Raw genomic sequence first — 27,450 nt, 5'->3', positions numbered from 1 at the left:
ATTCCGGTCAAGGGCATGTACCAGTAGGGGATGTGCAGGAGGCAGCTGGTTGATGTTTCTCTCTCATCGATGTTTCTGACTCTCTATCTCTCTCCCTTCCTCTCTGTGGAAAATCAATAAAATATATTAAAAAAAAAAAAAAGAAATTAATTGAATAACTTGCCTTGGGTTCCACAGCTAATGAATGGTGGATCAAATCCAGGCAGTTTATCTCCAAAATTTATGTTCTTAATCGCTGTGCACCACTACCTCTCTTTACCTCAGAACCCAGAATCTTTACACATGCTTTTTGCTGTAGTGCTGCTGCCACTCCCTGTTCCCCACATCTTCATTAACTGCTAGTTACCCTTCAGTAGTCAAACATCATTTATCCAAGGAACCCTTAGGTGTAGGATAGGTTCTCTCTACCCACACATCGACAGACTACTTTTTAAATGCCTTCATAGGACTCTGTACTTTTTTAAAAAGTTAATCAGTTAAGTATTATGTATATGATCATTGATTGCCTTGTTTCCTTACTAGGTTGTAAGCTTCATGTGGACAAAAACTCTATCCGTTTTGCTTATGACTATTTCCCTATACCTAAACTAATGGTTTACATGCAGGGGGTACCCAGTAACTATTTGTTAAGTGAATAAATTTAGTAAGACCTGAAGTAAGGTAGTGGCTACTTGGAAAGGAACAAATTTAAAAGAAATTTGGGATATAAAATTGTAAGTATTTATAGATCAGTTAGATGTGGGAGGAATGAAAGATGACTCCAAGATTTGAGTAGTGATAGCTTTAGTATAGTTTGGGAAGAAGAGAAGAAGCCAGTTTTGTGCAATAGAGAAGATAAGTTCACTTTTGGGCTTAGATATCTTTGAGACATACACTTGGAGATGTTTGGTAATCATAAAAAAACAAAATAAAGAAGAAGAAAAAATACATGCTCTGGCTGAAGCTTCTAAGTGTTTAGAATGTCAGCCTTCGATTCCGCGTCAAGGGCATGTACCTGGGTTTTGGGTTTGCTCCCTGCTCCGAGTCGGGTGCGTGTGTGGTAGGCAACCAGTTGATGTGTCTCTCTCACATTGATCTTTCTCTCTTTCTCTCTCCCTCCCTCCCTCCCTCCCTCCCTCCCTTCCACTCTCTGAAAAGCAATGGAAAAAATACCTTCGTGTGAGGATTAACAAAAAAAAGGGAGAGAGATACCTGGTAATCAGTTGGAAATGTGAGTCTCCTGCTCAAGAGTTGAAAGCTGATAATAAAGGTTTGGGACTTACTCAAAAAAATATTTATGGGTGCCTACCATATGCCAGCTAACATAGGTACTAGAGATAGAGTAATGAACAAAGTAGACAAAATTCTTCCTGTTGTGGAGTTTATGTTTTGCTGGGGAAGGCACAATAAAGTAAAATGTATAGTGTCAAATAGTAGTAAAGTCTGTAGTGAAAAATAGGAAAGAAGGATAGGAAGTACAGTGGGAAGAAGGGTATTGTAATTTATAATAGGGTGACTAGGGAAGGCCTCATTGAGAATATGATGTTTAAGCGGAGACTTGAAGGAGTGAGCCTTGTGCATAGTGTAAGAGGACCTTATAGGTGATTGTTAGGATCTGGCATATACTCTTAGAGATAGGAAACCAATAGAAGATTTTTGAAGAGAGGAATGACATGTTCTGACTTAAATGTTCAAAAAATCACTGACTACCTTGTTAATAAACTATAATAAGATGCAGGGACTGTAGAATTTTTACAATAATCTGTATTTAAAAAGACCAGAAAGGATTAGATCCTAGATATATTTTGAAGGTAGAGCTGACTGGATTTGCCAGTGATTTGATTCTGGGAAGTGAGAAAACCTTTGATACAAGTGGGATGAGAAGGCCAAAGAAGGAATCTTAGTGAATATTGGTATTTACAGGTTGAGTGGAAGAAGAGCTAGCAAGGAGGCTGATGAGGAGAGGTAAGAGGAAACTGGAGAGTGATAGAGCATGTACATGAGAGCAATGTCAGCATCTTGGTAGTTAAGATTGGGCTTAAATCAGAGAGACCTGAGCTCCACTATTTTCTATATGATTTTTTAAAAAATTATTAAATCTCTTTAAGCGTCATTTTCTTTATAAAATAAGATCATAATACCAACTACTTATGTTTGCTGTAAGGATTAAATGAGGAAATAATATTCAAAGTTTAGCCCTTAGTCCAGTGATGGTGAACCTTTTGAGCTCGGCGTGTCAGCATTTTGAAAAACCCTAACTTAACTCTGGTGCCGTGTCACATATAGAAATTTTTTGATCTTTGCAACCATAGTAAAACAGAGACTTATATTTTTGATATTTATTTTATATATTTAAATGCCATTTAACAAAGAAAAATCAACCAAAAAAATGAGTTCACATGTCACCTCTGACACGTGTGTCATAGGTTTGCCATCACTGCCTTAGTCCGTCATGTATTAGTACTTAAAAATAAATATGAGTTCCTGTTGTATGAAATGTTATAAGTGATATGAAATGTCTCTGCCCTCAAAGAGTTTACAAACCATATCAAGAGATAACAGATGAAAAAGATTTGAATCAAGATTAGTAAACAGAAGAAATCACAGGGCAATAAATGATTAATGGTAAATGTGTTATTTGAGCTATTGATTGGTCTTTTCTCTGGAGGTTGATAGAATGGAAAATGCCTTATTGATACTGAAAAATATATAAATTAATCTTTGAATAGGTCATTTATGTACAAGTTCACAATTCTAAAGGTACAAAACGGTATATGGTAGTGTTTCCTTCCTACACTTGTCCTCAACAAGCTTCTTCTCAGTATTAATTTATTTGTTTCTTGTCCAGGCATCTTGTGTATATACATCACATGGAATGGGGTGTGTGTATGTGCATTATTTTTTTACATTAACATTAAAGTTAGTATCCTGTATAAAGTGTTCTATAACTTGGTTTTTAAAAGTAGTCTTATTGAGATACAATTCACATACCATACAGTTCACTCAATATCCTTTGCTTTTTAAAATGTTTTAAAGTCGCCGAAACCAGTTTGGCTCAGTGGATAGAGCGTCGGCCTGCGGACTGAAAGGTCCCAGGTTCGATTCCGGTCAGGGGCATGTGCCTGGGTTGCGGGCACATCCCCAATAGGAGATGTGCAGGAGGTGGCTGATCGATGTTTCTCTCTCATTGATGTTTCTAACTCTCTATCTATCTCCCTTCCTCTCTGTAAAAAATCAATAAAATATATTTAAAAAAAATAAAATGTTTTAAAGTCAATTGCATATAAAAATGGGTAAGATATGATATTATGAGTTATGTCCTAGTGTATGAGCAGAACCCACCATGTAATAACTAAAATAATACAATATGTAAAAACTAGAGGCCCGGTGCACAAAAATTTGTGCATTCAGGGGGGTCCCTCAGCCCAGCCTATGCCCTCTCGCACTCTGGGATCCCTCGGGGGATGTCCACCTGCTGGCTTAAGCCCGCTCCCCAGGGGATCAGGTCTAAGCTGGCAGTCAGACATCACTCTGGCAACCCAGGAGCCCTCGGGGGATGTCCACTTGCTAGCGGGGAGCAGGCCTAAGCTGCAGTTGGACATCCTTAGCGCTGCTGCGGAGGCGGGAGAAGCTCCACCACCACCGCTGTGCTGGCAGCCATCAGCCTGGCTTGTGGCTGAGCAGAGCTCCCCCTGTGGGAGTGCACTGACTACCAGGGGGAAGCTCCTGCATTGAGCGTCTGCCTCCTGGTGGTCAGTGTGTGTCATAGTGACCAGTCATTCCCAGTCTTTCTGCTGTTAGGGTCAATTTGCATATTACCCTTTTATTATATCGGATGATATGTAATATTTTATTTGACCAAAGAGGGGACATGGAGGTGCTGAGAAGATTGCTGCATGAGCCAGAGACCTTGGGGTTAGGAACTGGGAGCCATTTGGGGGTGAGGGTAGGGGGCTGAGATTTAGTGATCAAGGCAATAGTAAGATCAATGGTCAGCAGATACTATCCATGTAAACAACCGTTTGTACCAATCTGTCAGCTCCAAGTCTAAATCTACATCTTAAGCAAAAACCATCTCTAACTGTACATTTCCCTCTCATCTGGAAGTTTTTATAAACTTTCGTCTAGCCACAATTTTGGGAAGGAAGGAAAAAGGGGAAACAACTCTACTAGAAAGTTGAACTTTGAATTGCCTGAATATTTACCAAAAATATTTACCAAAATCAGGGGGAAAAAAGGAATTGAGGCCTCTGAGGAAGACTGTATTGCTTTGTAGACAACCGGCCAACACTGTCTAAACACACACACACACACAAATATATTTAAAATGTTGTGATCTCTCAGTGTTGGAGTTACATAACACTTAGTTTCCTCTATACTTTTCAGAATTTTCAGACTATTCTATTGTGACTAGGGGCCCGGTGCACGAAATTCGTGCACTGGGTGTGTGTGTGTGGGGGGGGGGAGTGTCCCTCAGCCCAGCCTGCCCCCTCTCACATACTGGGAGCCCTCAGGCATTGACCCCCATCACCCTCCAGTCGCAGGATTGGCCCCTTGCCCAGGCCGGACGCCTCTGGCTGAGGCGTCCGGCCCGGGCAGCGGAGACCCACAGCTGCAGCGGCCCCGCGATCGTGGGCTTCGCTTTAGGCCCAGGCAAGGGACCCCTAGCTCCCGGGACTGCCAGCTTTGACCGTGCCCAGCTCCCATTGCTGGCTCCATCCCTACTTCCTGCTATCACTGGCCAGGGCGGAAATGGCACCTGATTCTCCGATCATGGCTGGGGGGCAGGGCAAAGGCAGCCCCAGGGCCGCCTTTGCCCTGCCCCCCAGCTCTTAGCTCCCCCCTGGGTTTCTGATCACTGTCAGTGGCAGGGGGCTTCTTCCTGCTTTCCCTTTCACCTCCCTGCATTGTGCCTACATATGCAAATTAGCCGCCATCTTGTTGGCAGTTAACTGCCAGTCTTAGTTGGCAGTTAATTTGCATATAGCCCTGATTAACCAATGAAAAGGGTATCGTCGTACGCCAATTACCATTTTTCTCTTTTATTAGTGTAGATATATGCCTAAGCAACCGAATGACCGAAGGCCTGGTCACTATGCTGGGCCCTGACCACCAGGGGACAGATGCTCAACACAGGAGCTGCCCCTAGTGGTCAGTGCGCTCCCACAGCCAACCTCCTGTGGCCTCTCTCCCCGGCCAGCCGGCCCCCCCCAATCAGCCCCGATTGGGAGGCTTGCTGGCCGACCTCCTGCGGTCCCTGTCTCCCCTACCAGCCAACCTCCTGTGGCTCCTCCCCCTCCCCCCCCCCAGCCAACCTTGCATGGCTCCTCCCCCCTGCCAGCCGGCCCCCCAGTAGGCCTTGATCACTGGCCAGGCTGAGGGACCCCACCTATGTGCGAATTCGTGCACCGGGTCTCTAGTATTTATATAACAAAACAAAAAACTTTAAAAAGTGTAACCAAAATAAAAAATACTTGTTCTTCAGGGAGCTGAAAGGAAATCAAAGTACCAAGGTGGGAAAGATCAAGATTCTTACTTAAAGAAAAAAGGAAAAAAACAACACGATTCTTTCTTAAGAAATGGACCTTAGAGATCAGTTAGAGTTTAAATTCTAGTTTAATACTATTCAAGTATGGTCCACAGGCCAATGCTTGTACATGAAATGTTTGTTACTGGTTAGTGATAAATAAAAATTGAGTAATCTTTTAGAAACTTTTATAGCAATTTGACATTACTGCTACTACATTGAAGCATACGATTATTTTTCTAGTAATTGGTTTTTATTGTCTTCTACAAAAGTATCAGTCCATGACCTGGTTGGGATATTATAAAAATTTGTTAGACCTATCAATCCACCTATTTTTAAAAAATATATATTTTATTGATTTTTTACAGAGAGGAAGGGAGAGGGGTAGAGAGTTAGAAACATTGATGAGAGAGAAACATCGATCAGCTGCCTCCTGCACACTCCCTAACGGGGATGTGCCTGCAACAAGGTACATGCCCTTGACTGGAATTGAACCTGGGACCCTTGAGTCCACAGGCTGATGCTCTATCCACTGAGCCAAACTGGTTAGGGCTCAATCTACCTACTTAAAAATATCTGTGAAATTCAGAAATCTGAGAAACAATGATTCAGTCTAATTTTGTCTAAACCTACACCTAGTGTCTAACGTTATAAAGTGCTTACTAGGTGTCAAGCACTATTCCAAATATTTACTGGTTTAATCTTCATAACTTTTTGGTATAGGTACTGTTGCGTTTTCCTCATTTCATGAGAAACTGAGGCACAGAGAGGTTAAGTTATGCACCAAAATTTACACAGCTGTTAGTGGTAAAGTTAGAGTTTGAATCCAGATAGTCTGGCTTCAGAGGCCATTAAGACTATGCAGCCATTACACACGTTTAATGGGTGATTACCTAACATTTCTCAATAGAGTGCTGTTGACTTGTTGAGTAGGACAGTTTTCCACACACAGGGTGGGGCAAAAGTAGGTTTACAGTTCATATGGAAAAAAATACATTGCCTGGCCAGCGTGGCTTAGTGATTGAGCATCCAACCTATGAACCAGGAAGTCATGGTTCGATTCCCGTTCAGGGCACATGCCTGGATTGCGTGCTCGATCCCCAGTGTGGGCTGTGCAGGGGGTAGCCAATCAATGATTCTCTGTCATCATTGATGTTTCTATCACTCTCTCCCTCTCCCTTCCTCTCTGAAATCAATAAACATTTTTTTTAAAAAGAAAATAATACATTAATAAACAATAATACAAGAATCTGGACAATGTGGATGAAATAGGCAAATTCCTAGAAAAATAACAATCTCCCAAAACTGAATCAGGAAGAATAAAAAACCCTGAATAGGCCAATAACAACTGATGAAATAGAGCAGTAATCAAAAAACTCCCACTAAACAAAAGCCCAGGTCCAGATGGCTTCATAGGGGAGTTTTTCCAAACATTCAAAGAAGAACTAACACTTATACTCCTCAAACTATTTCAGAAAATCCAAGAGGAGTGAACACTTCCAAACTCTTTTTATAAGGCCAGCATTATTCTAATTTCCAAACCAGATAAAGACACTACAAAGAAAGAGAATTACAGGCTAATGTCCCTGATGAACATAGATGCTAAAATCTTCAACAGAATATTAGCAAATTGCATCCAGCAATATATTAAAAAGATCATACACCATGACCAAGTGGGATTTATTCCAGGAATGCAAGGCTTGTACAATATTCACAAATCAATAAACGTGATGCATCACATAAACAAATTGAAAGGCAAAAATCACATGATATTATCAATAGATACAGAGAAAGCATTCGGCAAAATCCAACATATATATATACTAGAGGCCCGTTGCATGAAGAGATTCGTGCAATAGGCCTTCCCTTCCCCTGACTGCCGGCACCGGTTTTCCTCCAGCACCTGGGACCCAGGCCTTTGCTCTGGCCGGAGCCTTCAGTCTTTGCTCCGCCGCTTCGTGCCTATGTATGCAAATTAATTGCCATCTTTGTTGGGTTGATTTGCATACTGTTGATTGGCTGATGAGTGTAGCGGAGGGATGGTCAATTTACATGTTTGTCTATTACTAGGTAAGATGGCTAATATGCAAAGAATCCCTTCAGGAGTTCAACTGGGAAACCAGGAGTTTAATCGCTTGCTATGATGTGCGTTGACCACCGGGGGGTGGCGTGGAACAAAGGAAGGTCCCAGCTGGCAGCTGGGAGCCGGGGCTAGAAGGCCCCAGTCAGCAGCCGGAAGGCCAGCGCTCAGGTCTAGGGACCCTAACCATGCACGAATTTTGTGCACCGGGCCTCTAGTTTTTGATAAAAACTCTCAGCAAAATTGGAATAGAGGGAGCATATCTCAACATAATAAAGGCCATATATGACAAACCTACAGCCAACATCATACTCAATGGGCAAAAACTAAAACCATTTTCCCTAAGAACAGGAACAAGACAGGATGCCCACTTTCACCACTCCTGTTCAACATAGTACTGCAAGTGCTAGCCATAGTGATCAGACAAGAAGAAGAAATAAAAGGCATCTGAATTGGAAAAGAAGTAAAACTGTCATTATTTGCAGATGACATGATATTGTACATAGAAAACCCCAAAGACTCCATCAAAAAACTACTAGACTTAATAAATGAATTCAGCAATGTAGCAGGATACAAAATTAACACCCAAAAATCGATGGCTTTTTTTATATACCAATAATGAACTCAAACAAAGAAACTAAAAAAAAAAAAATCAATCCTATTTACCATTGCACCAAAAAAATTAAGGTACGTAGGAATAAACTAAGGAGGTAAAAGACTTATACTCAGAAACTACAGGACGTTGAAAAAGATAGAGGAAGACATAAACAAATGGAATAATATACCGTGTTCATAGATTGGTAGAATCAACATCATTGAAATGTCCATACTACCCAAAGCAATCTATAGATTCAATGCAATCCCCATTAACATACCAATTTTTCACAGACCTAGAACAAACTCTCCAAAAATTCATCTGGAATAAAAAAAGACCCTGAATAGCTGCAGCAATCCTGAGAAACAATAACAAAGTTGGAGGGATCACAATACCAGATATCAAGCTGTATTACAAAGCCACTGTTCTCAAAACTGCCTGGTACTGGCACAAGAACAGACATATAGACCAATGGAACAGAACAGAGAACCCAGAAATCGACCCAAGCCATTATGCTCAATATTTGACAAAGGAGACAAGAGCATACAATGGATTCAAGGCACTCTCTTTAATAAATGGTGTTGGGAAAATAGGACAGATGCATGCAAAAAAATGAAACTAGATCACCAACTTACACCATACACAAAAATAAACTCAAAATGGATAAAGGACTTAAAGGTAAGACAGGAAACCATAAAAATTTTAGAAGAATCCATAGGCAGCAAAATATCAGACATATGTCGAAGAAATACCTTCACCCGTACGGCTCCTAGGGCAATGGAAACTAAAGAGAAAATAAACAAATAGTACTACATCAAAATAAAAAGCTTCTGTACAGCAAAAGAAACCATCAACAAAACAAGAAAGCCCACTGCATGGAAGAACATATTTGCTAATGTTATCACCGATAAGGGTTTAATCTCCAGCATTTACAGGGAACTCATATAACTTAACAAAAGGAAGATAAACAATCCAATCAAAAAATGGGCAACAGACCTAAATAGACATTTCAAAAGAGGACATACAGAAGGCCGAGAGACATATGAAAACATGCTCAAAGTCACTAATCTTCTGAGAGATGCAAATCCAAACAACAAGGAGGTACCATCTCACCCCTGTCAGAATGGCTATCATCAACAAATAACAAGTGCTGGCAAGGATGCGGAGAAAAAGGAACCCTCTTGCACTGCTGGTGGGAATGCAGACTGGTGCAACCACTGTGGAAAACAGTATGGAGTTTCCTTAAAAATGGAACTCATCTGGTTTTTGAACAGTTGCTAAGTTTTGAATATAATTGTAGTACTTTATAGGTGTATCTTATTTCTTCTAAGTTGAATATTTTTGGCATATTGTTCTCCCTGAAGAGCTCCCCTTTCCCTCAGTTTAGTTCTGTCAGTAATCCATAAATTCTTCTACTTTCTATTGCCTGCAAAGTTGATAAGCCTACCTGTTATATCTCTAGTCAAGTTACTGATTTTAAAAATCTGCAACAGAAATCTGTGGAATACAATTAGATATTTTTTCCATTTTAATATAGATCTTTTTTCGTTGTTGTTAATCCATTTAGAAAGAGTGAAAGGGAGAAGGAAAGACAGAAACATCAATGTAAGAGAGACACATGGATTGGTTGCCTTCCCCAGGTGCCCCGACTGGGGCTGGGGATTGAGCCTACAGCCAAGGTACATGCCCTGTGCTGGAATTGAACCCATGACTTTGGTCCATAGGCCGATGCTGTGTCCATTGAACCAAACCAGCCAGGGCTTGAATTGACTGATTGTTGATATTAAGCTGGCTAACACATTTACCTAATTCTACGGTGGTCAGATTTGAACACCTATTTATGGTAGATTTCAGTAAAGGATCTGGGATAACAGAAGAATCTCCTTTTTTAGATAACTAGATTTTATACTTAAAGATTAATTATCTTCATTAACTATCTGGTACAGTAATTTTTTTGGGGGAACTATACCTTTTTCTCTTCTCAGAAATGCTAAAGATTTGTAATAATAAATGCATGAATATATAATTTATTAAAGTAGGATATTTATCTTTGCCATATGTTAGAAAAGTCTTCTTGTGGATCTAGAGCAGTGGTTCTCAATCTTCCTAAGGCCACAACCCTTTAATATAGTTCCTCATGTTGTGGTGACCCCCAGTTTCATTGTTACAAATTGAACATAATTAAAGCATAGTGATTAATCACAAAAACAATACGTAATTATATATGTGTTTTCCGATGGTCTTAGGTGACCCCTGTGAAAGGGTCGTTTGACCCCCAAAGGGGTTGCGACCCACAGGTTGAGAACCACTGATCTAGAGACTTGGTGGGATTAAGAGCAATTATTTGGGATTGAACTTTCTTTTCTTTTTCTTTTTTGTGAGAACTACAGTTGCCCCTTAACAATATGGGTTTGAACTGTTCAGGTCCACTTATACTCGAGTTTTTTGTTTTGTTTCGATAAATACAGTATGGTAAATGTAATTTCTTTTATGATTTCTTAACATTTTCTTTTCTCTAGTTTACTGTATTTGTATTGTAAGATTATAGTATATAATAATATACCAAAAATTTGTTAATTCACTGTTGATGTTATTGGTAAGGCTTCCAATCAACAGTAGGCTATTAGTAATTATGCTTTTGAGGAATTCAAGTTATACGCAGATACTTGATTGCATGGGTATCAGGACCTCTAACTCCGTGTTCTTCAAGGATCAACTCTCTTCTTTTTGGCCAGGTACATTCTGTAAATTAAGGAAAAGTTTTATTTTTTTTCAGCTTGCTGAATTAAAGCAGGAATGTCTTGCTCGTGGTTTGGAGACCAAGGGAATAAAACAAGATCTCATCAACAGGCTCCAGGCCTATCTTGAAGAGCATGGTGAGTACTTTGTGGAGACAAAGAGTGGTTTGATTAAGGGTATTAATTTTTAGGCTCTGCTATATGGAAGATTTCTTCTTTTCCTTTAGATTGTTGGTAATGTAAACTGTTAATTAACTATATCAAGAAAACTCTTGGTTATCCAGAACAGTGGTCTTAATGCAAAAAAAAGCCACTCCCTCCCCCTTTTTAAATACATTGTAATTTTATTTCAGCAAATTATTTAAAAGGAAGTATGGTACAACAATACCATTAACCTGAGAATTAGAATATTTAAATTCTAATTCCTTTTATGCCAGAAATTTACTAGGTAACTTTGGATAATCACTGTTTATTTCAGAGAGGAAAGGAGAGGGAGAGAGAGATGGAAACATCAATGATCAGAGAGAATCATTGATTTGCTGCTTCCTGCACGCCCCACCTGGGATTGAACAGTGACCTCCTGGTCGACACTCAACCACTGAGCCATGCTGGCCAGGCAGTACTGTGTTGTTTTAAAGATGTATTTGTTTGGCTTATGGCTGTGTTGTCATCTAGTCTATTAATTCTAATTTCTATATAAAATCTACCACATTTTAATTCACCCAGTGATAGACACCTCTGTTGCCCCCAGAACTACTACTTTCATGTTCCTTCATATTCCTTTGTAAGAGTCTTTCTAGGTTATATACCCAGGAATGGGTTGCTAATTAATATATATTTATGATGTATACTTAATATGACTAAGCACTGCCAAATTACTTTCCAGAATTGCTCTATATATCTATAGAGTGCGTGATGGTTCTTGTATCGCTTTCACAGACCTAAACTTGGTGTACTATCTTATCAAGTAGCCTAATTTTTGCTAATCTCCTGGTTGTTTCAGTTTACATTTCTCTAATTATTAAAGAGTTTAAACATTTCTGTGTTCATGGTTCTTTGTGTTTCTCCTTTGTTTGTTATTCTTTTAGGATTTATACCATTCATTAGTTAGTTTGCAAGCCATTTCTTTTAAATTCTACTCCCTCTGTCCCATAATAATAGTAGCAGTTGATGAATGTAATTTGTCCCATAATAATAGTAGCAAAAGAAAATAAATATAGAACGCAACATTTATTATCAAAAAACTAGATTAAATTAAACAATAAATTAAAAATAGTACTCCTAATTTTTGAGTGTTCAGATAGTTTCTGGATTTTTCAATAATTTCGTTACTGCATTTTAAATTTGTAGGTAGGATCCGTTGGCTGCGAAGCTTTTCTTTCCCCATATGCGTGAGCTTAAAATTATTGGAGCCATCGTTCTTCATTGCTTCCAGCATAACTTGTTGAAGTGACAAAAACGTATTATCCAGTATTTTGGGAGAAATATTATCAAAGGCTAATATGGTGCCTCTTCTGCTAAGAGGAATATGTCTTAGTTTTTCAAGTTTTTCTCCATAATCTTTGCATTTACGTCCACAGTTTTGTTTTTTCAAAGAATCAACATTAGCATAAGATTCTCCTTGACAATTATTTTCGGAAGCACATTTCCAAATTCTTGATATGGTCATTCTGTTGCACTTAAATTGTTTTGCAGCTAACGTAATTGCACCTTTCTGCAACTTTTCCTTTTTCTTTTGATGCATCAAGAACTGGACAATCGCAACTCGATCTTTGCTTGAAAACTCTCTTTTTTTTCATCTTACTTTTACAATGGGTTGATATTCAACTGAAATAAAATAATTGATTTCAATCAGAGGATGAAATTAGAAAAATAGTTATAATTTGTAATAATTAGATTAGCCAAAACCGGTTTGGCTCAGTGGATAGAGCGTCAGCCTGCGGACTGAAAGGTCCCAGGTTCGATTCCGGTCAAGGGCATGTACCTGGGTTGCGGGCACATCCCCAGTGGGAGATGTGCAGGAGGCAGCTGATCGATGTTTCTCGCTCATCGATGTTTCTAACTCTCTATCTCTTTCCCTTCCTCTCTGTAAAAAATCAATAAAATATATTTTTAAAAAAATAATTAGATTAACCTAAAAATTGAAAGATGTGTCAAAACAAATGACAGACGTCATGAAACATTGATTTTGATTGAAAGCCTCGCAATTTTGCGCTACAACATAACTTACAGCTACATTCGCCAATAATTCCCGTTTAAACACTCACTTGCTACTATTATTATGGGACAGAAGGAGTAGTAACTATTCCCTTGTTGGTTTTAGACTAATATCTTCTTTGTCATTTGTTTCCTTTTCCATGGTGTTTTCCTTAGTTTTAAAAAATTTCTGCAATTTTTTTTCATATTACATTAAATAAAATGATTTTAGGGAGGGGGGAGAGAGAGAGGGAGAGAGAGACATCGATGTGAGAGAGATACATTGATTGGTCGCCTCCCATGTTCCCTGACAGGGAATCGAACCCGCGACTTTCCCGTACACAGGGCGACGATGCTCCAACCAACTGAGCCACACCAGCCAGGGCTTTCTCATACTATTTTTGCTTTTGATTTTTGTGTGTGTGTGTGAGTGTGTGTGTGTTTAATATATATATTTGTGTTGACTTCAGAGAGAAAGGGAGAGGAAGAGAGAGATAGAAACATCAATGACAAGAGAGAATCATCCATTGGTTGCCTTCTTCATGCCCCCACTGGGGACCAAACCTGTCACCCGGCATGTGCCCTGACCAGGAATCAAAGTGAGACCTCCTGGTCCCTAGGTCGATGCTCAACCACTGAGCAACACTGTCAGGGCTTGCTTCTTTTTTTTTTTTTTTTTTTTTTTTTAATTTTAGAAATCATTCCCTACCACTAAATCTTAAAGGTATTCTCCCATATTACTTAATATTAATATTTAAATTTGATCTCATTACATTTAGTTCTTCAGTTCAGCTGAACTTCAACTTTGTACTAATGTTAGATGGAGAAAACAGTTTTATCTTCTCTGTGGAGCATTTTTACCAGCATTAGTTTTGCCTTCATTATTGAATTGTATTTTGGGAAAGCAAAATGATTATAATTTTAGCCTGAGTGAAGTGATCAATATGGTTTTGTAGCAGGGCTTGACCTGAATATTTTAATATTCTTTAGCTGAAGAGGAGGCAAATGAAGAAGACGTACTAGGAGATGAAACAGAGGTGAGTTGGAGAGAATAAGATTGATCACTGACATGACAGTGTGTCACTACCTTGGCAACATTGCTTAACATCAGTCATTACACAGGGCTTAAATACTAACTTGTTAAGGGAGTGTAGTGGGGGAATAAAAATTCTGAAAGACTGGTTCATTTTAGAGTTTTCATATTCTTCTACTGATAGGTTTTTACTCTTGATTTATATTAAATATCCTGTTTCATTTGATTTTAGGAAGAAGAACCAAAGCCCATAGAACTGCCTGTTAAAGAGGAAGAACCCCCTGAAAAAACTGTTGATGTGTAACTATCTCTTTTTATAATTTGAGTACAGAGCAGACAATTCTGGTTTTGGGGGTGGGATATTAGTGTTTCATTTTGTTTAACTTTTATGTGTTCTTGTTGGCTTTTTCATCTCTCAGTAGATCATACATTTTCAGAAGAGTCTATTTCATTTCAAGTGAAGCAAAGTAGTTTGTCTCTGGTTTATGTAATAGGTAATTAGGACCAGGAAGTTTTAAGCTCAAAGTTTAGGTCTTCTAGCCTTTGTTGTATCACCATAATAGATAATTCTCTGTATAGCGAATTATACAAATTCTCTGCATATAAAGAATTTTGTAAGGAAGGAGAGTGCTGAGCAGAGATTTTGCCTCTCAAGTACACTATTCTCTATACTGTTTTGAATTACAATAGAGGAGGGGAGGACAAAATACTAGAGTGGAAAGTAGATCTTGATTTATTTAAATTATCCCACTATGTTATCATAAACATTTTTTATTTGGGGCTCTTTCTACAAATGTCTGGCCATCTTATTCTCTAGCCCCGTGGTTGGCAAACTGCAGCTCACGAGCCACACGCGGCTCTTTGGCCCCTTGAGTGTGGCTCTTCCTCAGCCTTAGGAGTACCCTAATTAAGTTAATAACAATGTACCTACCTATATAGTTTAAGTTTAAAAAATTTGGCTCTCAAAAGAAGTTTCAATCGTTGTACTGTTGATTTTAGCTCTTGACTAATGAGTTTGCCGACCACTGCTCTAGCATATTAAGAACAGTTGAGTCCCTTTTAGCATTTTTGTTCCTCATAGCTGTGTTAATGCATTTAACTATAAAATGCAATATATAGACTAATAAAAAGCAAACAGGACATACACACAAGTAACCCTTGTTTTCACCCCCATCTGATTTCCTAGAGGTTTTCAGTATATTCTTTTGTAATATATTACATGGTATGTGTATATATGGATACATATGGTTACACACTGTGCATATTGTTGGTTTCTTGATTTTTTTTTCACATCTGGAGATCTTTTTTTGGAACAGTTATCTCAGGTAATGCTTCCTTTTTTTTAAATCTTTATTGTTAAAAGTATTACATATGTCCTCTTTTTTCCCCCCATCGACCCCTTACAGCTCACCCCATCCATGGGTTATGCATGTATGCATAGAAAGTCTTTGGTTGATTACCTCCCACCCACCCACCCTCCTGCGCCTTCACTCTGAGATTCCGCACTCTGTTTCATGCTTTCCTGTCTCTGGGTCCACTGTGTTCATCAGTTTATTTTGTTCATTAGATTCCGCATATGAGTGAGATCAGGTGATACTTGTCTTTCTCTGATTGAATTATTTCACTTAGCATGATACTCTCCAGGGCCCTCCAGGCTGTCTCAAAGGGTAAGAGATTCTTCTTTTTACTGCTGAATAGTATTCCGTGGTATAAATGTATCACAGCTTTTTTATCCACTCATCTACTGAAGGGCATTTGGGTGTTTCCAGATCTTAGCTATTGTAAATTGTGCTGCTATGAACATAGGGGTGCATACATTCTTTCTGATTGGTGTTTCGGGTTTCCTAGGATATATTCCTAGAAGTGGGATCACTGGTTCAAATGGCAGTTCCATATTTAATTTTTTGAGGAAACTTCATACTATTTTCCATAATGGCTACACCAGTCTGCATTCCCACCAGCAGTGTACTAGGGTTCCCTTTTCTCCACATCCTTACCAGCACTTGTCATTTGTTGATTTGTTGATGGTAGCCATTCTGAGAAGTGTGAGGTGATACCTCATTGTCATTTTAATTTGCATCTCTCTGATGATTAGTCACTGAGCATTTTTTATATGTCTCTTGGCCTTCTGTAGGTCCTCTTTTGAAAAGTATCTACTTAGGTCCTTTGTCCATTTTTTAATTGGATTGTCTTCCTTTTGTTAAGTTGTATGAGTTCCTTATATATTTTGGATATTAACTCTTTATCAGATGTATCATTGCCAGATATGTTCTCCCATGCAGTGGGCTCCCTTTTCATTTTGTTGATGTTTTCTTTTGCTATGCAGACATTTTTTTATTTTGATGTAGTCCCATTTGTTTATTTTCTCCTTAATTTCCTTTGCCCTAGAAGATGTATCCGTAAACATTGCTACAAGAGATGTCTGAGATTTTGCTGCCTATTGTTCTAGGATTTTTATGTTTTCCCAACTTAAATTCAGGTCTTTTATCCATTTTGAGTTTATTCTTGTATATGTTGTAAGTTGGTGGTCTAGTATCATTTTTTTGCATGTATCTGTCCAATTTTCCCAACACCATTTATTGAAGAGACTCTTTTTTTTTTTTAAATCACCCCCCCCCCCCCACTGTCCTCATCCATAGATGCACGATTTTTGTTCAGTGAAGAGACTCTCTTGACTCCACTGTATGCTCTTGCTTCCTTTGTCAAATATTAATTGAGCGTAATGGCTTGGGTCGATTTCTTGGGTCTCTGTTCTGTTCCATTGATCGATAGGCCTGTTCTTATGCCAGTTCCAGGCTGTTTTGATCATGGTGGCTTTGTAGTATAACTTGATATCTGGTATTGTGATTCCTCCAACTTTGTTCTTCTTTCTCAAGATTGCTGTAGCAATTCGGGTTCTTTTTTGGTTCCATATACATTTTTGGAGTATTTGTTCTATATCTGTGAAATATGCTCTTGATATTTTAATAGGGATTGCATTGAATCTGTTGATTGCTTTGGGTAGTATGGATATTTTAATGATGTTGATTCTACCAGTCCATGAACACGGAATATTCTTCCACTTGTTTATATCTTTTTCTACCTCATTTTTCAACATCCTGTAGTTTTCTGAGTACAAGTCTTTTACCTCCTTGGTTAAGTTTATTCCTAAGTATCTTAATTTTTTTTGGTGCAATGGTAAATGGGGTTGTTTTTTAATTTCTCTTTCTGAGAATTCATTATTGGTATATAAAAAAAGCCATCAATTTTTGGGTGTTGATTTTGTTTCTGCTACATTGCCAAATTCATTTATTAAATCTAGTCATTTTTAAAAAAATATATTTTATTGATTTTTTACAGAGAGGAAGGGAGAGGGATAGAGAGAAACATCAATGAGAGAGAAACATCGATCAGCTGCCCCCTGCTCACTCCCTACCGGGGATGTGCCCGCAACCAAGGTACATGCCCTTGACTGGAATCGAACCTGGGACCCTTGAGTCCACAGGCTGACGCTCTATCCACTCAGCCAAACCGGTTAGGGCAATCTAGTCATTTTTTGGTGGAGTCCTTAGGATTTTCTATGTACAATATCATGTCATCTGTGAATAATTAGAGTTTTACTTCCTCCTTTCCAGATTTAGTAGTTATCAGCTTAGAGCAGTGATAGTGAACCTATGATACGCGTGTCAGAGGTGACACACGAACTCATTTTTTTGGTTGATTTTTCTTTGTTAAATGGCTTTGAAATATATAAAATAAATATCAAAGATGTAAGTCTTTGTTTTACTATGGTTGCAACTATCAAAAAATTTCTGTATGTGACACGGCACCAGAGTTAAGTTAGGGTTTTTCAAAATGCTGGCACGCCGAGCTCAAAAGGTTCGCCATCACTGGCTTAGTGTCTTATTCTTTCTAGCAACTAATAGTATTCCATTCCAGGGATAAACAGTAATTTCATTTGTCTCCTGTTGATGGACATTGAGATTATTCATACTAGCAGAAAATGCAGTGCTACATGTCCTTATGCAGTGTTTTTATACTTATGCAAATATGTTCATAGGATATATCTCTGGAGTTGCTGCATTACAGGGGATGTGCATGTAATGTTTTTATTAGATTTTGTCAAATATTACTGCTTTGAAAACCTTTTAGTTATCTTCCATCATAGGGGCTTGTGTTTAGATATAATGTTTTTGGGTTTTTTTTAATATACTTTATTGAGTTTTTACAGAGAGGAAGGGAGAGGGATAGAGAGTCAGAAACATCGATCAGCTGCCTCCTGCACACCCCCTACTGGGGATGTGCCTGCAACCAAGGTACATGCCCTTGACCGGAATCAAACCTGGGACCCTTCAGTCCACAGGCCGACGCTTTATCCACGGAGCCAAACCGGTTAGGGCTAGATATAATGTTTTAAGAAAATGTTTTATGGGATAGCTTTAAAATTGAGATGTTTTGGGGACTTCTGGGCAAGAAGCAATATCAGGTAAATACAGTGATAATTGGCTTGTGTGGTTTAAAAGTAATGAAATTTGGACCTGGTCGATGTGGCTCGGTTTGACATCATCCCCTGCACCAAAAGGTTGCCTGTTTGATTCCCTGTCACGGCACATACACAGGTTGTGGGCTCTGTCCCCAATAAGGGGATAGGGAACATGCAGACGGCAGCTGATCAGTGTTTCGCACTCTCTCTCTCAAAAAGAAAAAAATCAATAATAAATATTTTGAAAAGTGAAGTTTGAAAATTTGTAAAAGTTCATTATTCTTAGGACATGTAAAATGTGTAATTTGTTTAAAGGGTTTTAATTTTATTAATTCTAAACAGGGAAATTGAATGTGTGGGGTGGTGGTGATTTGGCTTTTTGGAGGGAAGTAATGGTTAGACTAAACTATGTATAGTACATGCCCGGCTGGCGTGGCTCAGTGGTTGAGCGTCCACCTACGAACCAGGCAGTCACGGTTCAATTCCTGGTCAGGGCACATGCCCTGGTTTTGGGCTTGGCCCCCTACTAGGGGGTCATGCAGGAGGCAGCCAGTCAATGATTCTCTCTCATTATTGATGTTTCTATCTCTCTCTCCTTCTCCCTTCCTCCTTGAAATCAATAAAAATATATATTTTTAAAAATATATACAGTTCAGAGAAGGTCTGAGTTCCTATAGTTTAGACAGTGTTTTGTATGTGACTGTGTGTCAAAAATTTCTCAGTGAAGATACGAAATTTCCCATGAGTCCCAGAATGTGATGTGTTTTTATTGCTTGTGATTAAATGCACCTGAGGGAGTTAGAATGGAACAGAAGGAGGGTTCCTCTTTGTGGTTCCATTTCTGCTATGAGGTGAACTGCAGTGATTGTGCTTTAAGACAGGAATGTGAAGAAAGTCATTAGCCTGGGGTTGGTGGAGAGGACTGCTTTCTTAATGGCATTGGACTTGAAGAAAAACATAACTTCAGTGTCCCTTTTTGCCTGAACAAGACAGGGAAGGAAGAGTGACCAGGAGTTGGGAAGAATTCAGAAATTTCTTTACAAGTCAGAATATTTAGGGCTAATTTAGCTCCCTTGAACATTCAATAGGAGACCCCCTTACTTCATCTTTGGTTTGATGGTCTCCAAAAATATTCCTCTTTCTAGTTTGATGTTTTTTTTTCTTTTTTCATAGTCAAGTCAGTTCAATATTGTAGGACTTAGTTATGGTCAGCAGGGGGCACCTATTGCTTATATGTCAGTTCAGGGACCTCCAACAAAAGGATGTAGGAGAGAGTAAGTTCCTGTTCCAGAATTGCTTCCTCTGAAAATGCCATTAAACCATTACTACCTTTCAGGGCATCAAATGGGAAAAGTGTCTGGGATATTGGAACAAAAGCCGCCCATGTCTCTAAATGAGGGACCTTAATGAGACTGGTTATGACCCACAGTTTTATGGGAGTCGTTTGGTGGAAGGTTAATTCCCTTCCATTTATCCTGGGTACTTCCGAACTTTGTCTACCGCCCCTGTGGTCCTCCTCTTTTGTTTTCTCTTAGCCTTTTGACTAGTAACTTACCTTGTTTTCCTAATTCAAACTCCCCTTAGCCTTTTTTCTCCCCACTCCTTTTGGCATTTTTATTTGTCCCATTTTGACTGTTTCAGCTGAAACTACAGTCCCCATGGGAAATATAAGGGATTTGTAAAAGAAACCAGAGCTTGTAGAGCACACATTAATTGTTTCTGTGATGAAAATTGAGAGCTGATATTTAAATGAGGGTTAGAGGACTAGTTAGAGTCCAGAAGTAAATTTAAAAGTTCCTAAAAGTAAATAAAATGGTTTCCCTTATCCTTTGAGTATTTCCCTTCAGCCCAATATATATATCCAGACTTATTTCCTGATAACTTTCTTATACTTTAGCAAAGTAGCTTAGTCTGTTATTTGAACTCTTATCAATAGATGACAGTTCAAGGAATTGAAGTTCTAATGCGTTTTAAGGTTTTTTGGGTTAAGAAGGGGTGGTAGAGAGATATGGGACAGAAGACATGATTTAGGTAAATTCTTATACAATTCTAAAGTTTTGGTTTAGAATGTCAGTTTTCTCATTTTAAAAAACTCTTTTCCTTTTTTTCCAGGGCAGCGGAAAAGAAAGTAGTAAAAATTACATCTGAAATACCACAGACTGAGGTAGGTATTCTCCCTGGGAGAAGAGCAGGCCCTCTATACATATATCTTCCTATTTCTTACCCTTTATTCTATCTGTATTATCACTTTAAAAATTTTTCCACCAACTGCACTTCAGAAAATATTTCAGCTGGCATAGTCATCGTTGAAACCATAGTCTTTTTGTATATAACACTGTACCTGTGGTCTCAGTGGTATTTCTCTTTAGGTTGTTTACAAGCTAGGATTGGAGCTTGGGAGAATTGTACCTTGGGAGAGATGAAAAGTAACAAGGGCCGAGACCGGTTTGGCTCAGTGGATAGAGCGTCGGCCTGCGGACTGAGGGGTCCCGGGTTCGATTCCGGTCAAGGGCATGTGCCTGGGTTGCGGGCACATCCCCAGTGGGGAGTGTGCAGGAGGCAGCTGGTCGATGTTTCTCTCTCATCGATGTTTCTAGCTCTCTGTCTTTCTCCCTTCCTCTCTGTAAAAAAATCAATAAAATATATTTAAAAAAAAAAAAAAAAAAAAAAAAAAAGAAAAGTAACAAGGGAAGATATCACCCTTAAGTTATAACTCACTAGCTGGTGAAATTGAAATTTCTGTGGGATTCTGTCTTAAAATCTCTGAAACTAGGTTCCAGTCGAGATCTGTGTTCTTTTATATACCCTTAAAGTAAAGGTGACATAGGATATACTGCCTCATTTCTAACTGAAAGCGTACCATCACTGTTGGAACCAAGTTGTTCCTTTGATCCCTTTTCAAAGGTCAACTAGACACAGCTTTTTTTCTTCTTGGCTTCATGCAGATTGTGGGTTTTGTTTTATTTCTTTAGTTTTTGAGGATGTGAATGTAATAATAGTCTTTTTGTGTTTGCTTTCTGGAAATGGCTATTGAGTTAAGCCCTCAGATGGATATAACCTGATATCCTCTAAGATTGTCAGTATTCTCAGTTTAGATTTTAAGAAATTATTCCTCATGTTCTAAAGATAAACTTCTAAACAACTTTTCTCTTAAGAGAAGAAAACCAGAAATTAAATTTTTTCTTTTCCCCTTCTTTTGTCCATTATCACTTAGAGAATGCAGAAGAGAGCTGAAAGATTCAATGTACCTGTGAGCTTGGAGAGTAAGAAAGCTGCCCGGGCAGCTAGGTGAGTGTCCCCCGCCTTTTGGACCTGAGATAATGATAGTATGAAGGTGAGGGGCTATGATTTTAAATATAATTGTTGACTTTAATGAGGATATAGACCTTGCTGAAAAGAAGCTTTTTTGGCTCTATTCAGAACTCTGTTGATTTGGATATAGTAGCTATAGATAGGTTTTATTATTGAGCAGGGTTTTTGTAATAGGTAAAAGTCAGGAACTGACTAATACTTCTGATAAGGCTTCCTTTTAGCTTATTATTTGGACTCTTGGTGAGAAAAAGAGTAAACGGAACTTCTTTCATGGGGTTGTTAGAATTAGCTAATGATTGCAAGCCTTGAGATCACAAGCAAGAAGTGCCATATGTACACTTGACACGGAGACCAGGAGTGTGAACAGCTCCCTAAAATTTAGCTTGTTTTTCTTTCTACAGATTTGGAATTTCTTCAGTTCCCTCAAAAGGTAAGCATACAGAAACTCTTCTGAGAAAGTTATCTCTATATTCTTACTTTACTGGCACACAGATTTTATTTCTCCCAAGTTGAGGTAAACTTACTAGCTTTAGAAGCCTTTGAGAAGTTGTAACATTTACCTCTTTGCTTTAGGTAAAACTATACGTAAGCCTTCCTGGGCAATTTAGAGAAGATACTGAAGAGAATAGGAAGAAGTACCAACATTTGTTTTTTCTTTTCTTGGACATTTTCAGAGAAGTTTCTAGTACCTCACTTACTCATTCTGTTGTCTCAAATCAGTATATAATTATTATGTACCTGTCCATTGTTATTCTGCTTCGTGTAGTGGTAAAGGGAAAGAGTCTTTTTTACCTCAACAATCTTACTTCTAGGAATTTACAAGGAAATAATCTTGGATATACTTAAAGATTTAGCCACAAAGTTTATCATGCATTATTTGTAGTGATCAGTAACTGGAAGCAGTGTAATACACAATCGGGAATTGGTTAAATAAATTTGTACCATGGTATAGTAGAAGGCCATGCAGATGTTAAAAATGATATTGAAGAATATTTATCAGGAAGATATTAAGTGAAAAAAGAAAGTTATAAAATTTGCAGTAGATTGTCATTTCCTAGTGCATGTATGGCTAGGAAATAAAGGAAATATACTAAATTGTTAATACTCATTATCTCTGGTAGAATTTTGAGTGACTAAATCTTGTCTGTTTTTAAAATTTCTACAATGAAAAAAATTTCTACAATGAATATGCATTTTGTAATAAATTAGGAAATAAAGGTTATTGGTTTTTTTTTTTAAAATATATTTTATTGATTTTTTACAGAGAGGAAGGAGAGAGATAGAGAGCTAGAAACATCGATGAGAGAGACATCGATCAGCTGCCTCCTGCACATCTCCTACTGGGGATGTGCCCACAACCCAGGTACATGCCCTTGACCGGAATCGAACCCGGGACCTTTCAGTCCCCAAGCCGACGCTCTATCCACTGAGCCAAACCGGTTTCGGCTGGGTTTTTTTTTTTTTATTGATTTCAGAGAGGAAGGGAGAGGGAAAGAGAGAGAGAAACATCAGTGATGAGGAAGAATCATTGATCGGCTGCCTCCTGCACACCCCACACTGGAGATCAAGCCCATAACCCCAGGCATGTGCCCTTGACCAGAATCGAACCCGAGACCCTTCAGTCTGCAGGCTGACGCTCTATCCATTGAACCAAACCAGCTAGGGCAGGTTATTGTTTTTTAAAAGGACATAATCCCTGTAAAATTTAAATGTAATCTCCTAATCCAATCCGGTCTTCCTAGTGACTTGTTTGTAGTTTCAAGTGTGTTAAGAAAATATCCTCTAAAGATCTTATATTGCTGTGCTTTCTAAAAGACCAGAAAAATTCTGGCCACTATCAGTATGTGTTTTAGAAATAAGTTATTTTCTAGCTTTTAGTTATTTCAAGAGAGAGATAATAGGATTGATGATAGTACAACAAAATTATTTAAGACATTAGGTGGTGCAATTTGTTTTTTGTTTTTTTTTAACTTTTTTTTTTTAATTAAATCTTTATTGTTCAGATTATTACATTTGTTCCTCTTTTTTTTCCCCCCCATAACTGCCCTCCTCCCAGTTCCCGCCCCACCCTCTGCCCTCACTCCCCACCCACTGTCCTCATCCATAGGTGCACGATTTTTGTCCAGTCTCTTCCCACATCTCCCACACCCCTTTCCCCCCCAAGAATAGTCAGTCCATTCCCTTTCTATGTCCCTGATTCTATTATAATCAACAGTTCATTCTGTTCATCAGATTATTTATTCACTTGATTCTTAGATTCACTTGTTGATAGATGCATATTTGTTGTTCATAATTTGTATCTTTACCTTTTTCTTCCTCTTCCTCTTCTTAAAGGATACCTTTCAGCATTTCATATAATCCTGGTTTGGTGGTGATGAACTCCTTTAGCTTTTCCTTATCTGTGAAGCTCTTTATCTGACCTTCAATTCTGAATGATAGCTTTGCTGGATAAAGTAATCTTGGTTGTAGTTTCTTGGTATTCATCACTTTGAATATTTCTTGCCACTCCCTTCTGGCCTGCAAAGTTTCTGTTGAGAAATCAGCTGACAGTCGTATGGGTATTCCCTTGTAGGTAACTGAGTTACTTTCTCTTGCTGTTTTTAAGATTCTCTCTTTATCTTTTGCTCTTGGCATTTTAATTATGATGTGTCTTGGTGTGGTCCTCTTTGGATTCCTTTTGTTTGGGGTTCTCCGCGCTTCTTGGACCTGTAAGTCCATTTCTTTCACCAGGTGGGGGAAGTTTTCTGTCATTATTTCTTCAAATAGGTTTTCAATATCTTGGTCTCTCTCATCTTCTGGCACCCCTATAATTCTGATGTTGGTACGCTTGAAGCTGTCCCAGAGGCTCCTTACACTATCCTCGCATTTTTGGATTCTTTTTTCATTTTGCTTTTCCCGTTGGATGTTTTTTGCTTCCTCGCAATTCAAATCATTGACTTGATTCTTGCGCTCCTCTGGTCTGCTGTCGGGCGTCTGTTTAATATTCGTTATTTCAGACCGTGTGTGCTTAATTTCTAGTTGGTTCCCCAATATAAGATCGAGGGTCTTATTAGTTTTCGTGTAGATCTCATTAAGTCTATCGGCAGCTTCTAAACAGTTCTTGAGAGACCTTAAAAGTGTGGTTCTGAACTCTATTTCTTCCATTGACAATTTTGTCCTGTTTCTTTGTCTCCGCATTTTGTTATGCTTCTTTGGTGCACCCCCTAGTGGTCTTTGTTCGAAGTCTTATAGATAAATCTTGATTGTTGTAGCTAATTCCAGGGAGGGTTTGACCTCCAGGCCAAGTGGCTATGAGAATCAGCTGTGTCAGCAGTGAGAGAACTTCTGTCCTCTAGGGAGGTGCTAATTTAGCCTTTGCCTGAGGCTATCCGGTAAATGCCTCTGTGCAGGGCTTGGGCGGAGCGGGTCACACAGGATCAACAGGGTGGGCCGGAGAGAGCAGTTATGGCGGCTCTCAGTCCTGTCCCCAGGGGCTCTGCCTCTCTGAGTCCCAGCACCCGCTGCAAGGCTCGGAGAGAAAGCTGCCCTCGCTATGACCGAAGCCAGACAGTCCCGTTTCTCCCGTTTGAGTCTGGGTCCCTAAAGACTCGCCGGGATCTGGAGCTCAGAGTCTGCGACTCCCTCCCGATTGAAAACAACAACCGCGCCCTCCGCCGCCAGCCCACTCCGCGCACTCCGCACCTCAGAATTTGACTTCACCACTGCGCCTCCTCTGAGTGTCCGTGTGCGTTTCTCTTTCCTCCTAGTTGTAGGACTTCCACTCAGCCAGCGTTCCTGTGGTTCTGGGTGATGTCCCTTCCGTTTTTTGGTTTCACTTTTGAAGTAGTTGTTCAAAGCAGCAAACTCCGGCGTTAACCTATGCCGCCATCTTGGTTCTCTCAGGTGGTGCAATTTGAAGAAAGAACAAAAGTTAAGATGAATACAGTCTGAAAAGTAAACCTGATCAGTAAAAATAATGTATAGATAACATTTACAGTGTTACCGTAACTCTGACATCCTAGAATTACAGAGTAGCTCTAAAGAACAGAACAGCCTGGCTGGTATTGCTCACTGGTTAAGTGTTGACCCATGAACCAGGAGGTCACCAGTTCGAGGTCACCGGTTTGATTTCTGGTCAGGGCACTGCCCAGTTGTGGGCATGTAGGAGGCAGCCAATCGATGTTTTTCTCTCATCAATGTTTCTGTCTCTTTACCCTCTCCCTTTCTCTCTCTCTAAAAAAATCAATTAAAATGTTTGAACAGAACATTTGAAAGGAGTTTTAGTGTTATGAGTGAGAACATAAAAACATCTAAGAGTTCCTAGCACATGGGTTATGGTAAAAGTTGAATCCATACATAAATGCTTACATTGGAAAGTTACAGAACCAATGACAAAATTGAGATTGCTTAAAATAAACTTTTGAAAAGTTTTAAGTCAGTAATTATTCACTAGATTAGGTTTGATCCTATAGACCAGTTTACTACTTGCATCTTAGTGATAATTTCCAGACAGAACATTATCTTAAAGAGGCCATAATTTTGCCCAGCTGGTGTGGTTCAGTGGTTGAGTGTCAACCTATGAACCGGGAGGTCCCGGGAGGTCCCAGGAGGTCATGGTTCCATTCCTGGTCAGGGCACATGCCCACATTGTGGGCTCCATCCCCAGTGTGGCATGCAGGAAGTAGCCGATGAATGATTCTCTCTCATCATTGATGTTTCTACCTCTCCCTCTCCCTTCCTCTCTGAAATCAATAAGAAAGTATATTTTTAAAAAAGAGGCCATAATTTTAACTCATGATAATAGCTCTGCTCTTTTTTCCAGATATGAATTTCTTTCTCATTTTTTAACAGCTTTATTGAGATATAATTCATATACCATACAATTCATCCATTTAAAATATATAATTTATTGGTTTCTTTATATTTACAGGGTTGTGCAGCTATCATCACAGTCTAATTTTAGGACATATCAATCACCCAAAAACAAAACCCTGTACTCATTATCAGTTGTTTCCCATCCTGTCCCCCTAAGCAACCACTGATTTTTTCTTATGTATATATAAATTTTCCTTCATATAAGTGGAATCATATAATTTGTGGTTATTTGTGACTGAATTCTTTTACTTAGCATAATATATTCAGATGTTGTAGCATTTATCAGAACTTCATTTCTTTTTATTGTTGGGTAATATTCCATTGTGTGGATATACCATATTTTATCTAACCATTCATCAGTTGATGAACATTTGGGTTGTTTTCACACTTTGGCTACTATGGATAATGTTGCTGTGAACATTCATATACAAGTTTTTGTATAGATAAATGTTTTCATGTCTTTTGTGTATATACCTAGGCATGGAATTACTGAATCATATGGTAAACTATGCTTTAACTTTCTGAGGAACTGCCAAACTGTTTCCAAAGTGGCTATACAGATATGATCTCTAGATGCAATCTGCCTTTTACTTCTAATAAAGGAGATTTGTCATATATATTATTTCTATGCTGTCTGACTTGATTTGAAGACTATGAGCTTCCTTTATGACTTT

General features: G+C 38.8%; 1 protein-coding gene and 1 long non-coding RNA gene across 4 annotated transcripts in view; both read left to right on the top strand.

The window, feature by feature from the left end:
* SARNP (SAP domain containing ribonucleoprotein) overlaps window positions 1–27,450 on the top strand; it is a 64,175-nt gene that overhangs the window by 6,564 nt on the left and 30,161 nt on the right. For all 3 annotated transcript variants that reach the window (XM_059683177.1, XM_059683176.1, XM_059683178.1), the window contains exons 2-7: window positions 10,958–11,057; window positions 14,106–14,152; window positions 14,381–14,448; window positions 20,723–20,774; window positions 21,825–21,898; window positions 22,324–22,352. In XM_059683177.1, the coding sequence (XP_059539160.1) occupies window positions 10,958–11,057; window positions 14,106–14,152; window positions 14,381–14,448; window positions 20,723–20,774; window positions 21,825–21,898; window positions 22,324–22,352 (370 nt within the window). The remainder of the gene's footprint in view (window positions 1–10,957; window positions 11,058–14,105; window positions 14,153–14,380; window positions 14,449–20,722; window positions 20,775–21,824; window positions 21,899–22,323; window positions 22,353–27,450) is intronic.
* LOC132227728 (uncharacterized) lies at window positions 23,211–27,393 on the top strand. The gene is made up of 2 exons (XR_009451226.1): window positions 23,211–23,861; window positions 25,805–27,393. It is a non-coding gene; the product is annotated as an uncharacterized LOC132227728 (long non-coding RNA).

The sequence above is a fragment of the Myotis daubentonii genome, chromosome 2 (genome assembly GCF_963259705.1).
Source record: "Myotis daubentonii chromosome 2, mMyoDau2.1, whole genome shotgun sequence".
Lineage (NCBI taxonomy): Eukaryota > Metazoa > Chordata > Mammalia > Chiroptera > Vespertilionidae > Myotis > Myotis daubentonii.
This window is presented reverse-complemented; position numbering and strand designations above follow the sequence as displayed.